The sequence below is a fragment of the Pezoporus occidentalis genome, unplaced genomic scaffold (assembly GCF_034315485.1).
Source record: "Pezoporus occidentalis ecotype Australia unplaced genomic scaffold, CSIRO_AGI_Poc_V1 ctg21, whole genome shotgun sequence".
In the NCBI taxonomy this organism is placed as follows: domain Eukaryota; kingdom Metazoa; phylum Chordata; class Aves; order Psittaciformes; family Psittacidae; genus Pezoporus; species Pezoporus occidentalis.
This window is the reverse complement of record NW_026913964.1, coordinates 4,035,602-4,057,154: the sequence shown is the minus strand read 5'-3', so window position 1 is coordinate 4,057,154 and position 21,553 is coordinate 4,035,602. Positions and strand designations below refer to the sequence as shown.

The window sequence follows — 21,553 nt, the reverse complement described above, 5'->3', positions numbered from 1 at the left end:
CCGTTATTCCCGAGGCTTGGAATCACCCATATAGAAATGTAGGGGAAAATTACTACCATAAAGTTAAGATATTGTAATATGTTCTCACTATGCAATTATTATTACATGCAAATATTACCATGCATATCATTACATTCACCTGATGCTTATTAGACTTGATTTTCAGTCACTTTTTACTTTGCCAAACTTTAACTATTCCAGCTAACCAGCAACAAAGTACATCTATGCGAAGTGCCTCGTTTAAAAGACTTCATCTAAAACAATTCAGTTTTTCCTAAGCAACATCAGTAGAAACAAAACATCATCCTCACTATCCCCACACCTGCAGAACAGAGCTACAGATTTTTGCTGGAGCGGTTGTAGATGTGCCCCTCGGTCTTTAGAAATTCTTTCCAGCCTTTAATCATGTACCTGCAGTATTTTTTACTGCAAGATTCCCTGCATCCTTCTTTACAGAAGATGCTTGTGGTGAATTTCACTTGTAGCTATCCCAAGATACAAATATTTATTCTTTACAAACATGTTACCTAGACTGCCAGTTACTTTAGAATTGTATCCCAGAAAGGATATAGATCCTTTAGCAATTAAGTGCTGTAACAATTCCATTTCACATCTCTGCACAGATGACAGCACAGAGAAACAACAATCAGTTTCCAGGGCAGGGAGAGGCTGGAACCAAACAGTTCACAGGAAATCTTCAGGAAAAAAGGCAAGCCTGAAGCTTTGCCTCTTCTTGTCCTGCAAGACACTGGGAAGGCAGCAGGGGTTTACTTGGAAATCTAATATCTGTTCAGAGTACACCATTTTCTTTCAAAGGACACCTCCCTTTGATATCACCACAGTGTGGTGGAACCAGAAGGCAACCAAACTAACCCACAGCTTCCAAAAAAGTGCTGTAACCACTAGAATAGAGTTCAGACTGTATCAGAGCATTCTTAGACTTTCCAGTAAAATTTATTTTTATACAAGACAGATTTGGGAAGACAAAAGAGCAAGTAACAAAGAGCCTCATTCCCCAAAGCCCCAACTAAGGCACTGATCTACAAGGTCTAGGAAAGTTTCCTCAATATGGAATTATTTTACTTTCTGTATATTTTCTTACTAACTACAAGATGCATATTCGGTCCGGGGAGTAGATGCTGGCAGTGAGCCATTTCTCATTATAATTTTTATTGTCTTGTGTATGGGTTTTTTTCCTAAATGTCTGAAAAGAATTATTTTTTTCTTTAAAGAAAAAAATCATGCCATTTTCTCTATATTGTTAACATGAAAATTGTGAACAGACTCAATAACCTCAGGAGCACATGCAGGCTCTCAGACCTGGGAAATATGAATAGAATAGAAACTACAAACTGTGACAGGGGGGTATAATCTCGCTTAAACCTAACATGACATGAACATTTGCTACGTCCATGCTACAGCCAATAAAAGCACAACTCATAACTTCTCAGTTTAACTGCAGTTAATGGTATGTATATCTGTATGCAAATAAGTGAAAAATCCATGTTAAGAGTGACAGAACCTATACCCTGATATCCCTCAAAACTGCTATTCCTGGTCTTCATTTCCCTTCTCCTGAGAACGATAGAACATGTTATTGTACGTTGGATTTCATGCATCAGTTTTATCTCCCTTTCAAGCTAAGCTGACTGCACATGCTGGCTACAAGTGCTCTTTGGAAATCCTCTTCATTTCCAAGATCCCCTCCCACTGCCTACACTCAACTGAAAGCAGCTGCAGCCACCTCCAGCGACTTCTCTCTGCCAAAGCTCCGAATGCTCCCTCTTCCTTCTGCCAAAGGTTTGATTGCTCTGCTAAATTAATATTTAGTCTCTGAAGATTGATTATCTCTAATGGCAAGAGAAAAATATCCCCTGTAGAGCAATACTGGTGTATCCCTATATTCTGCAAATCTGATCTCAAGAATCTTCTTTGATAAAAAGGAAGCTGTTAATAATTTACTCACTTTAAAAAGGAACTCCGTAATTCCAAGCTTCTTTTTTTAAAAAAGGCATCCTTGATTAGCCATTCATCAGTTAAGTTGTCAGCTATTTGTCACTGTCCACACATATCCTTTTTCAAACTTATGACAGCCACAAGAGTAAAAGCAGTAACTCCATATTTTTCTGAGCCAAATAGCTAGTATTTTTCACAGTTACCATATTCAAATACTCTATTTTCATAAACTGTTTATTCATTTTTGAATAGCAGCCAAGAATATACTGGAGCTTTTTGGTGGCTTTTCTTCTTTTTTCCATGCTGGAAAGAAGAAATTATCTTAATTAAAAAATGTTACAAATTTCAGGTTAGAAATCTAATTCTTAAATCCAATTAAAACTAATCTATTAACATTGCTCTACCCCTTTGACCTCAAGCTCAAAGATATGAAGCCTCTATTTATTCTGACATGAGTGTGTGACAAGTAACACCAACAGCACTGGTGATCCCCTTTGCAGCCTTGGCTTCTCTGCTGTGCATTACTGAAATGTATTGCAGTGCTAGATGCAGTCCTACCATGCTCATGCTGTAGTTAATCCTCACAGTATGCTTTGTGTATCAGAAGCCCAAACTGCCTGAGATGTGCCCCAAAAAAATAGAAGAGTGGGATTGCTGCATGAGGTCCATCTCACATATGGTCTTCATGATGAAAGATCAAATTAGACAAAATCCAGAATGCACGCAGTTTACACAGGTCTCAGAAGGGAAAGAATGGAAAACAAAAACCAGGAAACATTTCCCCAAGGTAATATAATAGAATTGCTGCACAGCATGCTTCTCAAATAGTGGAAGTTTCTTTACCTTAGGGTCCTCTTATCTGTAAAGCCAATGCAAATACATCTGCAAAGCCAGATGTAGCTCCCAGTCTGTCAGTCACTACAGGAAAAGCCAGCACAGTCTCACTTTCATGGCCCATTGAGCTCAGTCACATCATGACTTTCTCTTCACCACAGTAGTGATACGCAGATAGACTCCACAACTCATTAAAATTGTAAAGTAGGTATGCTTTTTATTCAGCGCTGAGACGCACAGGGACAATTCCTCAAAGTCATGCGTACCTCAGTGTTGTTTCCCTCTACATTTATTCTCTAAAGTTATATATATTCATAAGGTTGCACAATATGCCTATACATATTCATGTCCTATCCCCGCTTCATATTATAATGAGTTAGAAGGTCCTTTGCGCCTGCGCAGTGCCCCCTCTGGTCATGGGCAGGGGTCTCAAGATGAAGCAAATGAATCTTCCTCCTGTGGGTAGGGGTCTTCAAGATGAAGTAAATGAGTCTTCCTCTTCTTGAACTTTTCACTTTTTAGTCTTCACGTATGACCTTAGGGTTTGGTCTGTGTCCCAGCCATAAACCATCTGCTTCTCCCCCTTCAGGCATCTGCTTTTCCTTATCAATAGTTGCTTATCAGTAGAATTAGTCTATCAGTAGAATTGTCAACAGAACCAGGTGTCTGCTTTTCCTTATCAATGGATAGTGCCTTTGTTCTGCTTAGTAGGCATGAGAGGTACAGACAATACTTTTGTTTAAGCAAGTGAATTCCTCTAACCCTCCTGTACAACCCCCCTGTACAACCCCCCTGTACATTGGTTAACCCTGTATCAGTAGCAAGCAAGCAACAAGAAACTGGTCTCCCCTTGAAGGGCTACTGAACTTCCCAGCTTCTATACTTGCCCTTTGAGAACAACCGTCAGTGGCCTGCATTGTTCTGGGACACGCTGACCATTACGATCACAATAAATCGTACAAAAGCTGAAGCTTAACTGTTTTCCAGCAGGAAGAACCAACTACCCATGCACATGGGAACACTACAAATTTTCCTTTTCTACCACTCCAGCAGTACTTGTCAGTCCTTTTCCACATAAATCCCTACACAACCTGCAAAACTCATCATATCTTTTTAATTTAAATAAAAAAAAAAAAAACAAGCAGAACTTTACTCCTGCTCAAAGAGGAGCAACTTTAGAAACTGCATGAAAAACCGTGCTTTTGTCATTAATTTGCATCACTGATGGCACTGCTACTATGACAAAAGGTGGCACAACAACCTTGTGAAGAGAAGGGATCCTGAAACAAGAACCCAAAGAAAGACAGACACGGTAATATGCCAAGAAAAACCCACAAAAACAAACAAACACACATGAGGATGGGGAATATGGTCTCCATCTTCAAAACCTCAGTAGTTTGACAAGGCTGAAGTTCTAAACCTCAATTTTATTTTATCCTTCCTTTTATCAACTTCACATGAACAATACTATCCCTTTGATATTTGCCATTTGAATTTGGCACCTAAGGATCCTAACCAGTATTACTGTGACTGCAAATCATCATTCAATTCCACAAGTAATCCTGACTTCATCATCTTAGCCACATCCGTTTGATGGCAGGTGGAGGGAACTAGCCTGAAACGCAAGTCAGGCAAAACAAAACAGCTCCTACAAGGCAGTGAAAAATGATCTAACCTGAGTCAGGCAGAATATACAGGGAACCACAGAGCAGATGGATCTGTGCAGGATTAGTGGAAATGAAGTAATCAATCTCAAAGCAAACCTCTTCCATTTCTGTTCTTCCATTGATGAATCTTACATCCTTTCAAAACAAGTCAGGACATGACAAGCTCGAAACTTCTGATGCCTTTTACCAGTCAGGATTAAATCAACTGAAGGAAATCAGCACTGACAGCATGTATTGCTTCTCATATCACACTGCTCCTGTCTGCGTCATTCCAGTGGCCAGTAAAATCAGCTAGTTCTTCCTGTCAGTGTCTTTCACTTTCCCTCATATTTAAGGTAATGAAAGTTGCTGCCTTACACATGGAAATTCAGCACAATAGCTTTCCTTTTGCTAAACCAATTAGGCACAATTGAGGAATACAAAATACAGTTATTCATAAGAGAAGCAGCATAATTACTTTGTCTCCTATTCTCCTGTAGTAATTTTTCTTTGAAGCAACAGTAATCACATTGTACCTGCACAGCTATGGCCTAAACAGATTAATGAGTGCAGCTCACCCGACCCCATACCAGAAACACATCTCTACACATGCACTTGCCATTCCAGAGCTCCTGAGGCACATACTCTCTTCATCTCAAGGATTATGATGTACATGTGTGGATCAGAAAAGCAAAGTGGTAATGAGAGGCATAGGTCTTTTCCTTGTTCTTCTGCTGAAGCTCAGCACACTTGTATTTTTCTGTGTAACATGTTCCACTTTCCCAAGAACAGTTCAAACAGTGGAACAAGAAACACCAGTGACAAGCATTTTCACTGTTTTATTCCAGTCCTGAGTTAACAGCTTACAGGCTAGGAAATGCCATTACTTTGGGAACTTCCATTACTAGTGTCATGGTTTAACTACAGCTGGCAAGTAAATATCACACAGCCACTCGCTCACTCCCCAATCCCCTGGTGGAACGGGGAGGAGAACCAGAAAAAATGCACAGGAAGACAGTGTTAACAAGGTCTTCTTGTTTCATACATACTTGGTACCTCACCTTATGCATTTGGTAAGTAAGGTCCACCAACGTGTGCAGAGCATTCAGAGCTCCTCAGCTGTACTCCCCATTTCATGCACTCAGCTAAGCATCACAGACAGAAATGGCTTTCAAGTCTTGAAGATACTGTTAAATCTTTCCTTCATAGAGGCAAACCAAGCTGCTGATCAGGGTAACTAAACTGACTAAATTCCTCCCTCCAGTGCCTCCTGTCTTTTGCAGAAACCTTGTGGTAGGCTACAACCAAAGGAGTACACAGTGGGTTCAAAGCACAGAGATGCAGATTTACCCCTTCTTATTCCTCAGTCCCTGAATATTAAAATCACAGCTAATCTTCTAAGTGAGAACTTCCATGCAAACAGTGGAAGAGCAACAGTAAGAGAGTTTCTGCAGACTCAGTCTCATCAACAGCTACTTAAAACTGTAGCAATGAAGCATATTACAGCTTCATAAACTCAGTAAATCATGACCAAGTTATCTGAAGAACTCTCATCTCTAACTGCCCAAAATTATAAGTCATTTTTTGACTAATAATTATGTTTTGTCCATTCCAAACATGAAATAATTTGGTTCTTTACAAAATCAGAAATTTTTAACAATGAAAGCTCTCACTAAATTAGGCCAAACAAAACCCTAAAAAAACAAATAAAAAAAACAAACAAACAAAAAAAAAAAAAACAAAAAAAAAACCACAAGAACAAAAATAAAACAATCTGCCAGTTAACTAGCCTCTTCTTGGTACTTTTGGTTGGTTCTACCAGTTAAATCCTCTGATATACATGTCACATCCAGGTTCAAGCTTTGGCAAGCTTGTGACAACTATGTAATCCCTTTTATAGATAAATAGAAATTCTAGAATCTAGTATCATTATTAATGCTACCTAAAATAACTGAGGATGTACTTTTGATGTATTGCAAAGTAAACAAACACAGTATAACATGCATCTCTCTCACAACCATCACTATCACATCCTTCTGCACAGCAGGAACCAAAATTAAATTCACAACACCAACTATGATTCCCCCTCTTGTAGGACCTGGACCTCTTTGTGGTGTAGACTGCTGCTTATGTCAGACCCCAGTGTCCATTATCAAGACTAAGACATAGATGTTTGTTCCCTTTCAAGGCAGAAGTACAAATTATTTCTTCCTTTTAAAAGGGTAGTGCTGTTCTATCCAATAGCAAAGTGGCTTGGGCACACACTAACACTGTGGGAATGAGTAAGTTGCACAACCACCCAAACTAGAAAGCATTCAAATCCACCTCATTCTTTAGGAGGAAGGATAGTCCTAATTCCCCTTGAAGGGTTTCCCCTCTGCAAAGGCAAACTTGAGACTCACTGGACTATTTTTGCAGCTCAGCTGAAGGGCTCACCTGACGGAGAAAAGAGCTGGACATCACCCACATTCTAAGGATCATGGCAGAGAACAAATGAAGAGGAAAACTTAAATAATGGCTTGTACAACCATAAGCATCAGGTGAATATCAAGTTCTTCCCCCTTGCTGATGCAGGAGATAGCATGCAGCACATGCACAAGCAAAACTTCTGCCACATATGAGGGTTGAGCATGCAGGCGCAGAAACCCTGAGACCTGGAGATCAAGACTTTAGCTTCTTCATGGCTTTGTTTCCATTCAGTAAAGGTGGAATAGAGATGATATAGGAAGTCATGTGTAAAGATTCTTAAGTTTTAAGGTGTTACAATAGCACGTCTCATAAATATTGTCAAAATAGTGTTTCAGGACAGCAGGGAGACTGGAAAACAAGGCAGCTTGAAAAAAAAAACTAAAACTGTTGTTTATCCCTGTAAACTCACGAGGCTTGCTGCTAATGTTTGTCATTGGAACGCTGCATTTTCGTATTTTAAAAATACATCACTTCCTCTCCTGTTTTGCTCTTTCGTAGGCCTGGAGAAGCTACTGATCTGGAAGCTTCATCAACCTCCCAGCCATCCAACCTGCACATAAACCCTCTTTTCAGAGAGTCCACCTCTTGAAAGCAAATTGCAGGACTGCCAAACCATGACTTACAGTCATCTTGTAAAATTTATACCTATGGTATTTGTTGACTGGTTGGTTAGTTTTCAAGAACACCTGCTGCTGAAAGTATGATTACATCACAATGTCTGTTTTCTTCTTCAAATAAAACTGGAAGATCCATGCTCATGAAAGCAAGTCTGGACACATGACCCAGATATATGTTCTTATGGCTCAAACCCCAAAGAATGAAGAATATGAATGAATTCTGTCTTTTCTCATCTAATCTTGTTAGTTTTTAGGATGCTATCTGCTGGCTGTCATTTTGTGCCAGGCACTACCAAACACTCAAAGAGAGCTCTTTCCCCACACCATCTATGTGCTAAATACAAAAAAAAAAAAGCAAGAACCAAGAGGATTACCAGCACTGGGCAGAGGAATTGAGGAAAAGTCTGTGATTTACAGTAACAAGCAGTAAGCATACCACTGACTGTGCCCAATGCTGTTCCAAGACTATGCTTACCAACTTACCAGGAATTATTTGTGATGTTAAATATTGCCAAGAAGAAATTGATATTACAATTAATTACCATGACCACAGAAATGGATTTTAGCATTACTCAAGATCAGAAAAAACAAAAACAAATCTTTGATGATAAGAGCCAGTGACCATCAGTAAAGTCCTACTGAACTGTCCTAAGAGAGCTGGAGACTTTCTTTGTCAAGCCTTGTGTGAAAAGCCTCATAATTTCCAGTAACCAGCTTTAAATGATTTAGATAGTAGCAGCATTTTACTGAAACCCAACTTACTGATCTCCTGAACAGTACTAACTTGACTCACCAAAGGGCTTATTTTGCTTTTTGTAAGAAATGCATATGTATTCCTGATAAAACAACATGCTATAAGCATCGAGAAAGCAAATACACACATATCTGTAAAATTATTTGGCAATATATTACTAGTTTACTACCCCATATCTAAAGTGTATGATTCTTACTTTAAAGGATAACAAATAGGCAAGATGGCAAGATTGCACATGGTTATACATTTTTACAGCATAAAGTAGTTCCAAAGGATTAATTTAAAATCTGCAGGACACAAACACAGAATTTCTGCATTGTGAAACAGAAATTGAGTAAAACTTGTTTAAAACACTTCACACCCTATCTCTTTAGAGAACAGATCCCCCTACAGTTGAAACTAAAGGTGTAATAAATGCATTTAAATTTTGCCCATTTAAATTGTGATAGAAAAGTTTACAAAGTAATACAAACGTATGTTGTACCAGTTCTCAGCTGTGATTAATAGAATTTTATAGTAATAGTTTTTACACATTAAAAAAAAAAAAAAGAACATGAAATCATACAGCTGAGGGCCTAAAACACAGAAAGAAGGGTCACTACAGAAGGAAGTTATGCTGGTCACCATTTCGTCTGCAGTCCCTGGCCATAATGATACACAAACCACATCAACAAAAAACTCCAGCCAACACTCACTCACCCAGCAAAGAGCCTACGAAGATGACGATTTGCACCGTGGTAGTGAAATGCCTGTAGGTCTGCTCCTCGCCGTGCTCCTCGCTCTCAGCAGCCCCAGCCTGGCTGCTGTTCCCACCCTGCCACACCATCTGCCCAGCCGAGGCGTTCCTCATCTCCAGGGCTCCGGTGACAGCCTGGTACGGGGGATGCTCGCTTTCATTCCTCGAAATCCAGCTTTTGTTGTACCCCATGGCGAAGGTCCTGCCTTCCTGCTGACACCTAATACTCACAGGTTACCGAGCCCCTGGCTTCAGCGACTGACTGCAGCCCACGAGCAAAAAGGCACTTCTGAGGACAAAGCCCTGTCTCTCACACTTGGAGACATCTTCACCGTATTCCTGTGTGCCAGAAAGCAGGGTTGGCTTTTCACGTTTTCACTTTGTAAACTACGGTAACTGGTAAAGGAAAACAGAAAAAGCAGGCTCCTCCTTGCGATTAGCTGTCCCATATTTCTTGCTTCACAATGCCACAGCGTTTCCTCAGCATGGTTTACTGCAATAAACGTGCATGAGAAAATCACAGTCCACACCGCAGCTCACCCCGCCAGAAGGTCGTCTCGCACCACAGCGTACACACTCGCAGGCACATGGACTTCCCATACACTGAAATCAGTCAGGAAAAGTTGATGGATCACAAGCGCTGTCCCCGCTCCGCTCTCTGCCCTGACGTTAGCTTTTCTCACAGCCCTGAGGGAGGAAGGACACCTTTTGCCCCGTGGCACATTTCCTAGCGCTCTCTTCTCTCCTGCCCACTCCTCCCGTGGTGACACACGACTCCGTCCCGCGTTCCTCCTCAGTCTGCGCGACACTGGACACCAAGAAGACCTTTATACGGAGCCCAGGGAAGCCAGTGACTGTTCAATGACTTCCGCTGCACTCCAGCTATTTCTCGGGTTAAATTAATTTGGTTTTGAACCCCAAGGCGGGGGGCACTCGAGCCTCCAACAAACCGAAAAGCCTCCGTACGATTCTGCGCGCCCCACTCTCAGCGCGCCCCACACCAAGCACGGCCGGCGGTAACACCCCTGCCCGTATATGCGCCAGCATCCCGGCCCAAGCACTCAACTACACGACCCCACCGCTCCACACTGCGCAGACCCACCTAGCCCCACCACCCGCAAGAGGCGGTGGCCTGGCCAGGCGGAGCCAAGCGGCCAGGGCGGATCGCCGATCTCCCACCTCCGCCACGCTTCCAGGGGGCGGAGGTGCCGCCATCACGTGGCCGCGGCAGCCAACGGGGCCGACATTTTGGTGGGCAGCGCGGTGGCGGGCGCAGGGCTGAGCTGAGCAGAGCAGGGCGGTGCTGTGGGGAAGCTCTTTCTGTTCGTGTGGGCAGGCACCATCCGGAGTCCAGCGGTGTTAGAGCACAGGTAAGTACCTCAGGAAAGAATTTCAAAAGGCAGTGCAGATTTATACGTGCTATTTGTTAAAATATTTTTAAATACATATTTTATCGGGTAAGCTTCTTTATAGGCATAGTAAATTTGGGTTTTAATTGTGCAAGAAGTATACCTGCATCCATATAGTGAGTACAAATTTGAAGATTTTAGGTGGATGGTTAAGCAGCAAAAGGCCTTTCAGGCATTGGCTGGCAATGTAGACGTGCCCTCTGGACGAGCAACTGCCCACCAGTATAACCCCTGCCCACCAAGGCTTTCAAGGACCCACACTGATAGAATGTACTTCTGTGGTCTGTGTGCTGTCTCCTGTTATGTGGACTTCGATGATACAGGGAAGAGCCAAATGCTCTGCCATGGGTTCAGAGACGTGTGCTGACTACAGGGAAATGAAGGCTGCCACCACCCTATCACACTACAGGTGCTGCAGCCTCTACACTTGCAGCCTCCTCTGGGAGTGTAAATCTCCCGGCTCATTGCTCCAGGCTCTTTTCTGGTAATTCCTATCTCTTCCATGTTCACATCCTGACTCACTCCCCTGCTTTTTCCTCTCACACCTGCTCACAAGCCATTCACTTTGTCCAGTCAGTCCCATCTTTTTCCCCACCTTACCCAAGCAAAAGCCAGCAGCTATAACCCTGCTTTCCTCTCATCTTTGTCTCCTAGGCCTCCCAAACTGTCTTCGTCCTTTCAGACCCCCAGCATTCCTGTGGCCATTTTGGCCACTCTGACCTCCTGCCCACCTCCCAGCCACCTGCGAGGTGCTTTTCTTTACAGGACAGCCCCTTCCTTCAGTTTCTCCCTCTGGGTCCCTTCCCCACTCTCCTGCAGCTCACCAGGGGAGACTAACCTCCCCTCCCTACGCACAGGCGGAAGTGAAAGCGCACTGTAACATCTCACATCATTAAATTTTAGTGGCTAGTATTAAATTTTAATGTGAGATATGAAAGTTTTGGAAGGGAAGCTTCTGTCGAGATGCACGTGTTTGGTGCAGGCAGACTCTTCAGTGGTGTTCGCAGTACTCCAGGAGATCTGTGCAGAGTATTTGATTATCTTTTTTTCCCTAAATAATCTATTTTTGTTTCCTTTGTGCAGGTTTTCTCAAGGCTAGCTAGCAAAGCCACAGCCCTGAAAAAGGTGTCTCTTCCCCATCACCTACCAAATTTTCACACTTATGCTGGGGCACAAGACTTTTTAAAATAAATGATTGTGATTTTTTTTTTTTGTGAAGTTACTTGTCTCTGGCTGTCTTCTTGGAAACAATAAATCACTGTGGAAGAAATAAAGAGAGAAAAAAATAGCCTGGGGTAGACATCTGGTCTAGAACATTTCATCCCAACTGTTTAAAATTTTGCCAAGTCACAAAGAACAGGAACAGTGGGGGAGTTTTAATGCATAATGTTACCTGACCCTCCCATTGTTATGCAAACTGACACGGGGAAGTTTGCCATATGCTGGGCTGTGTGCCTCACACAATGTGCTTGGAAAGTATAAACTCATAATTTCTGTTAAAGAAAAATTTACAGAAGTTTCTTAATTATTTACTGCATCATATATTCAAATTGGCCATTCTTGCCATGTCTTCTGGTAGGAGACAAGATGAATCTGTGGCCTAGGTATTTTTATTTCTAGTCTTCACTACAGAGAAAACACCTAAACAAATCGATGGATGAAAAATACCCAACTGCACCCATAAGTCAAATACAGCAGTTACTTCTAAGAAGATGCAAGAAACTTCAGTGGACAGTTACAGTGCCCCAGGTCACCTGTGACTGTGCAAAAGGAGATCTCTGTTGTGGTTAGATAAATACTACAGAGCTTTGTTCATGCCATCTCCCACAAAAAAAAAGAAAAGAAACAAAAACATTACTAAAGGCACATTCCAGGCATTCCCAGACGTGGTGAGGAACAGAGAACAGTGACACAGTTGAAGATTTGTTTTTGTTGGATGCTAATGACATTATGAAACTGCCAGTTATTATATTAGTTATGAACCCAGCTGGGAACCCTAAGAGTTTAAGTGAAATGCAAAGATAAATGAAAGTATGCATTAACAAGATGTCAACTTCAGAGGGAGAAACTGAGGACTATAGAAACTACTCATTAGAGTAAGTCCCTCCTTAAGTGGTCTATTTAAAACAAGGAGTCTGTACTCCTAGGTCAGGGAGTAAAGATCACTAGAACTCCATTGGGAGAAACCTTGTAATTAAAGAGAAGCATAAGAAGATTTTTTTTTTCATGCAATTACAAAAGTAAAGAAAAATTGAGTTTATTATACTGAAACAGATCTAAAATACTGCAAGTATGTCTCTGAAACTTACATTGTTTTCAATTCAGATGAGGGAATTTGATCTTTAGAAGAAAGATAATATAACTATTAGTGGGAATCCTGGTAGGGCAGAAGGAAAACAATTCAGTTCGTTCAGTTCCAGTGGACCACACTTGTTTCCTTCATTTCCTAACAAATGGAAGTACTGTGTATGGGTGCACAGTAGCAAACTACAGATTACTGCAGCATTTTTCTTTGCCTGGGGATTACACACCTAATCAATAAGCTTGTGTGTATGAATTTACTTAGAGGTTTTTCATTAAGATCCCAAAACTAAAGACTACATCTTGTGGCAGTCCTTCTGCTCAGAAGTTGCCACATGCAGTGGCTGAAGAAAAACACATCTGCTTACCTAGCTTCGTGTTTGCAGTTCACCAAGGAAGAGGCTAAGGCTGTTCATGCTCAACCTCCCAGTAGTTGTTAAATTAATCATCAGTGAAAACATGTTGTAGTTTCCACATGAACTTGTATCCTGCCCCAGCTCTATATGAAATCCATTACTAATTTTGTGGTTTTTTTTTTCCCCCCTTTGTAAATATTTCTCAAGGTGTATTTAAAAAAATCCGTGCAGTATTTGGTGCCTGTCTCTGTATTTGCAGATACATCTTGAGGCATATCTTGGGGAAGTTCAGACTGGACATTATGAAAAGGGTCTTCACCAAGAGGGTGGTTGGTCACCAGATTCCCCCAGGGAAGTGGTCACAGCTGCATGCCTGTCACTCAAGGAGTGTCTGGACAATGCTTTTACTTACATGGTTTAGTTTTAGATAGTCCTGTGCAGAGCAGGGAATTGGACTTGATAATCCTCATGGATCTCTTCCAACTCAAGATAATTTTACGATTCTCAGGCACTGCTGCTCTGGGCCTAGGCAGCTAAGATGGTGCTTTTGCAGGAGGCAGATGGGACCATGAGTGGACACGAGTTATGCAACATGTCGCGGTCCCTCAGAGGGTGGCAGAGCCCCAGGAAAGCCGCCAAGAGTGGTCTTGTCTACAGCCCTGCACGGTCCGGGGCTAACGGAACACGGCCGAGGCAGCCGCCACCCCACCACACCAGGAACTGGTCCTGGCCTTTCCCGCAGCCACCGCTCCCGGACGCACCACAAGGCCCCAGCCCCCCAATCTCCTCCTCCTCCTCCTCCTCCTCCCCCCGTCGCCGCGGAGGCGGTGCCGGGGCGCGGCAGAGCAAGGCCTTCGCTGGGCCGGTTCCACTTCCACGGAGGCAGTGCGGTGGGGCTGTGCGCGATGGCTGCCTGCCGCTCACGCCCGGGGAGCTGACATGGCCCGGGCGAGCGGCGCCCAGCCGCTGCCTGTGCAGGTAGCCGCGGAGCCGCCGGAGAGCTACCAGCTGCGGCAGGAGAACGAGCTGCAGGTGTTGGAGTCCATCTACGGGCAGGACTTTAAGGATCTGCGGCAGAGCCAGGCCTGGAAGGTAGCGAGCGGGGCTCCCCTCGCCAGGCAGCTGCGAGCTCGGCGGCCTTGCCGCTGTTCTCCCTTAGCGCTTCCTGTGCCCATTAATCGTTAGAGCGCCAGGGCTCCGGCCTCCAGCGGCGAAGCAAGCAGAGTGGGCCCTCTCCCTGCGGGTTGCGGAGGGCGGTGGTGCTCCAGCTGGTGCCTGGTCCTCGTGTTTCTCGCCTGGCGCATCTTTCCTTTCTCTGCCTGGCCCTGGCCCTTCCCCGCTTCGGCAGACAGCCCTGTAACCGACTGCCTTTGCAGTTAATCCTCCAGATTGGTGCCTTCGCGCTGTAATTAATGTTGTGCATGTAACTTGCGTTTTAAATGAGATTCTTTAAACATTGCCACTTAATTCATCCTTTAACCAAGTGCATACCTGCTTAATTAGTTAATCTCATCCGTATATATGTTGCTAATCTTCACATATTTATTACATGCTGTGGTTTACTCAAACTGTGTCTGTTTTAATGAGAGCTTTCATATATTTCTGTTTGTTGTTTTGGGCTCTGTTTGTTTTATTACAACTAACTAATGCTCAGGTCTACTACTCGCTATTCTTTCACATTTCTGTGTCCACAATGTCTAATTGATATTTTTTTTCCAGTTGCATCTGTGGCACTGTTTTCCTGTACCTGGAGGTACTGATCATTCTTTTCAGTTCCCCAAGTTCACTGCTGCTGGCCTATTTACATTCTTTTGTCTTCCGTTTCTACAAAATAGCCCCTGCTGTCTTTTTTTTTCTGCCATAAACCTGAAGTTTAAATTCTTGCAAAACCTATGCAGAGACACACACACGGAGTTTGATACTAACACGGTAATTCGCTGGGTTTTCAGAAGTGTTGCACACCTCATTCCCTATTAAGTTCATACCTGATGTTCTCTTGACTTTACCTGTTCTTTTCCCTGATGGAAGGGAAATAGGGGTATAGTGACTGTCTTTTAACCTGTTTCAGTATTTGTTATTACATGTGGTCTTACTTCCCTGCCTGTTTGTCATGTTAATAAGGTCTGGGTTGTTTTGTTTTTTTGAAGTCTTTAATACAAAATAAAAAGTTTAGAATGTTTATGTGGGCATGTATTACTTTATTCTGATTTTGAGTAGGCAGTTGAACAGCAAGGGGGGGGGGGGGGAAGGGCAAGGGCTTGCTAAAATTCTGTTTCATTGTTTCATTCCAAACCCAAAAATATAAATGCAAAATATTACTCTGCATTTGTTTGACCGCACAAGGTGTATATATATGTGATGTTACAGTCTATTGCCATGTGAGAAACTAAAATACCGACTGGTGTTTGCTAGTCATCCAAAACAAACACAAAAGAAACAATATTGTTCTTACAATGAATGCTTTAATTAGTGATATTCCATAAGTAAACCATTTTTTAATTTTTTTTTCCTACTACTAGCCTACAGTAAGCAGAATACAAGGGGTTTGTTATAAAATGCTCAGTCTGAATCTTCTAATAACTAACTACACTTCTCTGAGAAAGTTTTAAAAATATGTTGGATAAAATATGATAATCAGTGAACCAGTTCACTCTCATTGAGCAGTATCAATACTGCTATGTATTGATAATGTACTGCTATGTATTAATGTATTTTTTTCTCAGTTTGGATGGTCTAACCTGAATTCTGTCATAATACAGGTTTTGAGAGTTGTGTGCTGTCATTAAAACGAAACCAGAAAAGCTCTTTAAATCTAAAGTTTTGTTTTCCATTTCAGGTGCAACAACCTCCTGAAATTAATTTAGTTCTACGTCCTCAGGGATTGACTGGTGATAATGAAGTATACGCCAAAGTTGATCTGTGGGTCAAGTGTCCACATACTTACCCTGATACGTGAGTGAACATTAAAATCTTAACTTTTTTTTTTTTCCTCTGAACATTTTCCTCTGTTTTCCATAGTAAAGTGTAAATTGGAAAAACATGTAGTTCATTCATTGCTCTCCTCCTGGCTTTCTACATGTCAGTATTTATTAAGCCTGTGGTATTTTATAATAGGCAACTATAAAATTTGGCACCTGAATTGGATGTGCTCTTTTGTGCAATGGAAAATTATATGGGTGCATTTACCAGTGCATGACCGCAGCCCCAGTTTGTAGCTTGGAGAGACATAAACAGAGATGTATACCTTCTAGCATCTTAGTGGCCTTTTTAAACTGAGCTTGTAACCTGCTGAAAGAAGGATTGAATCATTTTTAAGCAGTCTGCTGTCTCAGTTATATGTGGGGTTCCTGTTTTCTGGTGGATTAACCTTTTGGAAGAGTTCTCAGTAGGAAATGTAAAAACAACTGCAGGTGACCAGCTCCCTCTCAGCATTTGGGTTGCAAAGTAATTTCTGAGTTAAATGATGCTCTGTGCCCCATTTCCTTTAGTCCTTATGCCACCAATTATGTCCGAAACCTGTCTATCTCCCTTTGGCCCATCCATTTGTGCTGTGGCATGAGTGGTACACTAGGGAAATGCTATTCCTTACGAAGTGTTAGCTCAGTTATACCCTGTAACAGAGTGACATGGTTTAGTGGTGGATTGTCAGTCCTGTGGTAAAGCTAGGACTTGATGACCTTAAAGGTCTTTTCCAACCTATTTGATTCTGTGATTCTATAGGACATAACAGCCACTCTAATTTCTTTTTTTTTTAATTTAACATATCATAGTTACAGGCGTTTTATTTTAAACATTTTTTAAATTTGGTTGTTATTTATTGCATATATTTCTTTAGGTTTATGTAACCTTTATAGTGGTGATAAATAAAGAGTATGCAGGGTTTCTTTGGTAGTTCTTCTTGTTAACTGACAGGTAATCTGCAGCCAGAAAATTTGATGGTAAGGAATATAAAAATGTATTTCTGGCTTTACATTGTATATGCAATATTTATATACTGCTTATTTGAGTATTGACTAATTGCCAAGTGACTATGAACTCCATTCCTTTTCCTTCACCCATTTTTATCAAAAATATTGCTTTTTACACTCAATTTTTCTAGTGCAGACTTTCAGTGTTTTGTTGCTTGTCCTCCAGTGTCCCTGAAATACAGCTAAAAAATTCAAAAGGCTTGTCAAATGAGAAAATAAATGAATTAAAATCCAGCCTAGCTGAACTGGCAAAACAGCGTTGCGGAGAGGTAAGAGCTTTTAAATTCCTTGAGAAATACAGTCTGGACCCTAAATAGTTCTAAATACATGTGTGGTATAATATAATGGAAAGCATCCACATTGGAAGCTTAAGTTGTATTGCTCCTAAGGAAGGAGAGACTTAATTTCTTTTAAAGGATGTTTCTAATTAATGGAAGTTCCGAATAAACAGGATGTTAAAATACAGTGGATGTTGTAACTAGTGCAAATTTTATCCCTGTTGAAAAGCAGATGTAAAAGTTCATGTTATTCTTGGGGTTATATCACTGTATGAAAAGCAATACTAACTCTAAAAGTGAGAGCTTTCGGCACTTTCCAGATTCATTTGAATATTGTAAGTGGCTATACCTGTTTAAGCTGACAGCAGACATGGGGAATTTTTCAGTGTGTTCTTGTTCATCTAATGCTGAACTGAGACCATCGTTCTAACATCAGGTTAACAGTGACCTCTGTGGCTGTAGCGCAGTCACTCTATGCCACTGTGCCTTTTTTTCTACTGTTTTTAGGAATAGTAATACTTGACTACACCCCTCTCTCCCTGGTTTGATTTCTGATCTTATTAAAGGGAGCTACAAATGTGTTGTATGTTTTCCTAATGTCAGTTTTCCAAAGCAAGAATCATGCTTGCTCCAGCAATGTGTAGATACAATTGTAAGTTCCATGTATGATACTCATTTTTGATGAATAACGTATGTGCAGTTCTGAACCACTTTCTCTGCAAGGGAAAGGGAGACAACTGTTTTCTCTGCCTGGACAGGTATTCTTTGCTGAAGAGTATTCTGCAGTATGGAAAACTTGAAAATACCTCAGTTACTGTCAAATGGAATAGTAGATTGTTTGGGGTTTTGATTATTGGGATTCCTCCTTTTTTTTTTTTTTTTTTTTTTTTAAATACACGTGAGCGCATGCATGATTGCCTTGCCTTCTGAATAGTAACCTAGGAAAGGTATTTTGGTTTGCACATGTCAGGTGTATGCATACTGTGCTATTCTTCGTATTCTGAATTATCTCCTGGCTTCATTCTTACTTTTAAGCAGGGGATTTAGTGTTTGAGAATCTTCTAAATGTCAGCCTGTTACAGGCAGATGGTACATTTAGTTTGGCTGTTCTCCCATGTATACATGCAAATCCTGCTCAATGCTGCTGCTGGCTGGTGGGATGCATCTTTCTGATGCACTATTCTGGAGATGCAATGGTCTTATTAGCACTATGGATTGCTTGAATTACTAAAGGCATGCTGCTAGACTGATGAAAGCTTAAGCCCTGATAGTGCATACCCATTTCAAGTAACAGTAACTGAAAATTTATTCCAACATTGCAAACCACGTAGCAGAATTCAGCCGAGTTTTAAGTGCAGCTCTTACTTCCAGGGAGTGGTTATATGAATGTGGAATGCCTTAAGTGGTTGTACAGTTCCAACTGGGGGGGCTAGCTTACAGAGGAGGGATTAGATTTCACATTAGCAGTGAAATAAGTAATTATTTCACAAGTAATAAGCAGCAGAAACAGTAATAGACAATTGCAGAGGTTTTATCCTGTTGTCACTTGCATGTCATAAACGTATCTTTGGAAAAAAATAAAAGAATATTTTTAAGAAAAAGATGGTGTTTCAAGTTGGTTGTCTTTCAGTATTTTTTCTCCTCTTTGCTAATGTGGTCAGGGATTTTTCATGTTACTGTCTATTAATAAACAGTTCTGCCAAAAAAAACTGAAATGTAGTAAATTCGGGCTGATAAGTAACAAAATCAGCAGTCACACTGCTGTTGTATGGCTTCTTCAAGTTGGGTGTTATTTTACTATGTGATCTACTTGTTCTTTGAACTCTGCATGTCATTCATCTTTATTTTCTTTCAGGTGATGATATTTGAACTTGCTGACCATATACAGTCATTTCTCAGTGAGTATAATAAACCACCCTCCAAGTCTTTTCATGAAGAAATGTTAAAAAATCATCAAAAAGAACGAGAAAGACTGGCTCAGGAGGAATTGCGCAGAGCACAAGAAGTTAAGAGAAGAGAAGAGCAGGAGGTAAGAGAAATTGAAAGTACGAATAACCCTGTATTCTTAAAATAATCACAGTTTTCTTGTGGGTTTTAAAACTGGGGGTTTTAATGAATTACTAAATTCTCAGACCTGTCAGTATGAGCTGATCAATATGTACTGTATGAACTATTTGCTGCTACGATTGTAACATTTTAATGATATAGTTTTAACCCTGAGAAATTTTTATGCCTGAAACAAACCTAATTGTTGATTCCTGATCCTATGAAAATAACTTTTAAAGAGGTGCTTATACGAAAGTGTAATCAAATGTATAAACTGTGTTCCATCTTAAACTAGGATGTATTAGCCAGACAGATTATAGAATCATAGGATAGTTAGGGTTGGAAAGGACCTTAAGATCATCTCGTTCCAACCCCCCTGCCATGGGCAGGGACACCTCACACTAAAGCATGTCACCCAAGGCTCCGTCTAACCTGGCCTTGAACACTGCCAGGGATGGAGCATTCACAGCTTCCCTGGGCAACCCATTCCAGTGCCCCACCACCGTTACAGTAAAGAACTTCCTCCTTTTATCCACTCTAAACTTACCCTGTTTAAGTTTGAACCCATTACCCCTTGTCCTATCACTACAGCCCCTAATGAAGAGTCCGTCCCCAGCATCCTTATAGGCCCCCGTCAGATACTGGAAAGCCAGCAGCCTCCACGCAGCCTTCTCTTCTCCAGGCTGAATAGCCCCAACTTTCTCAGTCTGTCTTCATATGCGAGGTGCTCCAGTCCCCTGATCATCCTCCTCGTGGCCCTCTGGACTTGTTCCAACAGTTCCATGTTCTTTTTATGTAGAGGACACCAAAACTGCACACAGTACTCCAGGTCAGGTCTCACGAGAGTAGAGTAGAGGGACAGGATCACCTCCGTTGACCTGCTGGTCACGATCCTTTTGTTGCAGCCCAGGATATGGTTGGCTTTCTGGGCTGCGAGCGCACTCTGAAGCCTGCTCATGTTAAGTTTCTCATCAACCAACACCCCCAAGTCCTTCTCCACAGGGCTGCTCTGAATCTCTTTTTCTGCCCAACCAATCTCTTTTTCTGCCCAACCAATCTCTTTTTCTGCCCAACCAATCTCTTTTCTGCCCAACCAATCTCTTTTCTGCCCAATCCCAGGTATGCCTGCGATTGCTCAACCCAGGTGTAGGACCTTGCACTTGGCATGGTTAAACTTCATAAGGTTGGCATCAGCCCACCTCACAAGTGTGTCAAGGTCCCTCTGGATGGCATTCCTTCCCTCCAGCGTATCAACCGAACCACACAGCTTGGTGTCATCAGCAAACTTGCTGAGGGTGCACCCAATCCCACTGTCCATGTCACCATCAAAGATGTTGAACAAGACTGGTCCCAACATCGATCCCTGAGGGACATCACTCATTACTGGTATCCAGCTGGACATTGAGCCATTGACCAGAACTCTGCGTGTGGCCGTCTAGCCAGTTCTTTATAGATGAGTAATCATACCTTCCTTCGGCCGTAGGGTGACTGGAATGTTCACTATGACAAACTTGTCCAGAGAACAATAAATTTAGTCTAAAGAGACCTTGGATCCACATACGTTCCTCATTAGAAATAAGGGAATTCATCTAAGTGTCACAGAGATTACCAATGTGGAGTCTCCACACTGTGGGAATATGGGTAGGATAGCTCTTGTTCTGAGAAAAATGTTTTTGCTTATTCCATTGTCTCTCTGGTATGTGAAAGTTTAGTGTTGGGTCTGTCAGTCGAAGTAATTTTCTTTTGTTTACAACTCCAGTCTCCTATACCATGCAATTGATGCTTTTAAATTAGCTCTCCTGAGAAAGTTGACTTCTAATTTTTTCTTTTTTTTTTTTACTCTTGTGAGATCCTCCAGCCCTCTTTTACACTGTTGGAAAATAAGCATCAGCTTTTTTTTGTTTGTTTTTTTAATTATACCAGGGTAAGGTTAGCAGTTGCATTGCATGCGCTGTTTGCATCTCTAACAACACCAAAATTCATTTCAGCAACGTGAAATCCTTAACGAGATTCAGAGAAGGGAGGAAGAGAAAAGAGAAGAAAGAAAAAAGAAAGAGATTGCCAAACAGGTATTCTTTCTAAGCAGGCATGCAAAAACCATTGCAACAATGTCTTGTCAATACCATAACATCCGCTTATAGAAACTTGGAAGATTTACAAGACTGAATTGTCCTGAGCATCTT

At 41.6% G+C, this 21,553-nt stretch overlaps 2 protein-coding genes and 1 long non-coding RNA gene across 6 annotated transcripts in view; 2 read left to right on the top strand and 1 right to left on the bottom strand.

Annotated features, from left to right (window-relative positions):
• GPR176 (G protein-coupled receptor 176) overlaps window positions 1-10,076 on the bottom strand; it is a 41,066-nt gene extending 30,990 nt beyond the window's left edge. The window contains exon 1 of one of the 2 annotated variants that reach the window (XM_062619300.1): window positions 8,976-10,076. In XM_062619300.1, coding sequence (XP_062475284.1) covers window positions 8,976-9,204 — 229 coding nt within the window. In that variant the 5' untranslated portion in view covers window positions 9,205-10,076. The remainder of the gene's footprint in view (window positions 1-8,975) is intronic. The other variant, XM_062619301.1, reaches the window with a different exon arrangement.
• Window positions 10,077-10,384: 308 nt separating this feature from the next.
• On the top strand, window positions 10,385-11,631 carry LOC134163976 (uncharacterized). The gene is made up of 2 exons (XR_009964939.1): window positions 10,385-10,905; window positions 11,505-11,631. It is a non-coding gene; the product is annotated as an uncharacterized LOC134163976 (long non-coding RNA).
• Window positions 11,632-13,893: 2,262 nt separating this feature from the next.
• EIF2AK4 (eukaryotic translation initiation factor 2 alpha kinase 4) overlaps window positions 13,894-21,553 on the top strand; it is a 38,315-nt gene continuing 30,655 nt past the window's right edge. For 2 of the 3 annotated variants that reach the window (XR_009964938.1, XM_062619298.1), the window contains exons 1-5: window positions 13,894-14,170; window positions 15,915-16,030; window positions 17,213-17,315; window positions 19,180-19,353; window positions 21,359-21,439. Coding sequence is in view for 2 of the 3 variants with exons in the window: in XM_062619298.1 (XP_062475282.1) it covers window positions 14,018-14,170; window positions 15,915-16,030; window positions 17,213-17,315; window positions 19,180-19,353; window positions 21,359-21,439 (627 nt within the window). In the remaining variant the exon portion in view is untranslated. The remainder of the gene's footprint in view (window positions 14,171-15,914; window positions 16,031-17,212; window positions 17,316-19,179; window positions 19,354-21,358; window positions 21,440-21,553) is intronic. The other variant, XM_062619297.1, reaches the window with a different exon arrangement.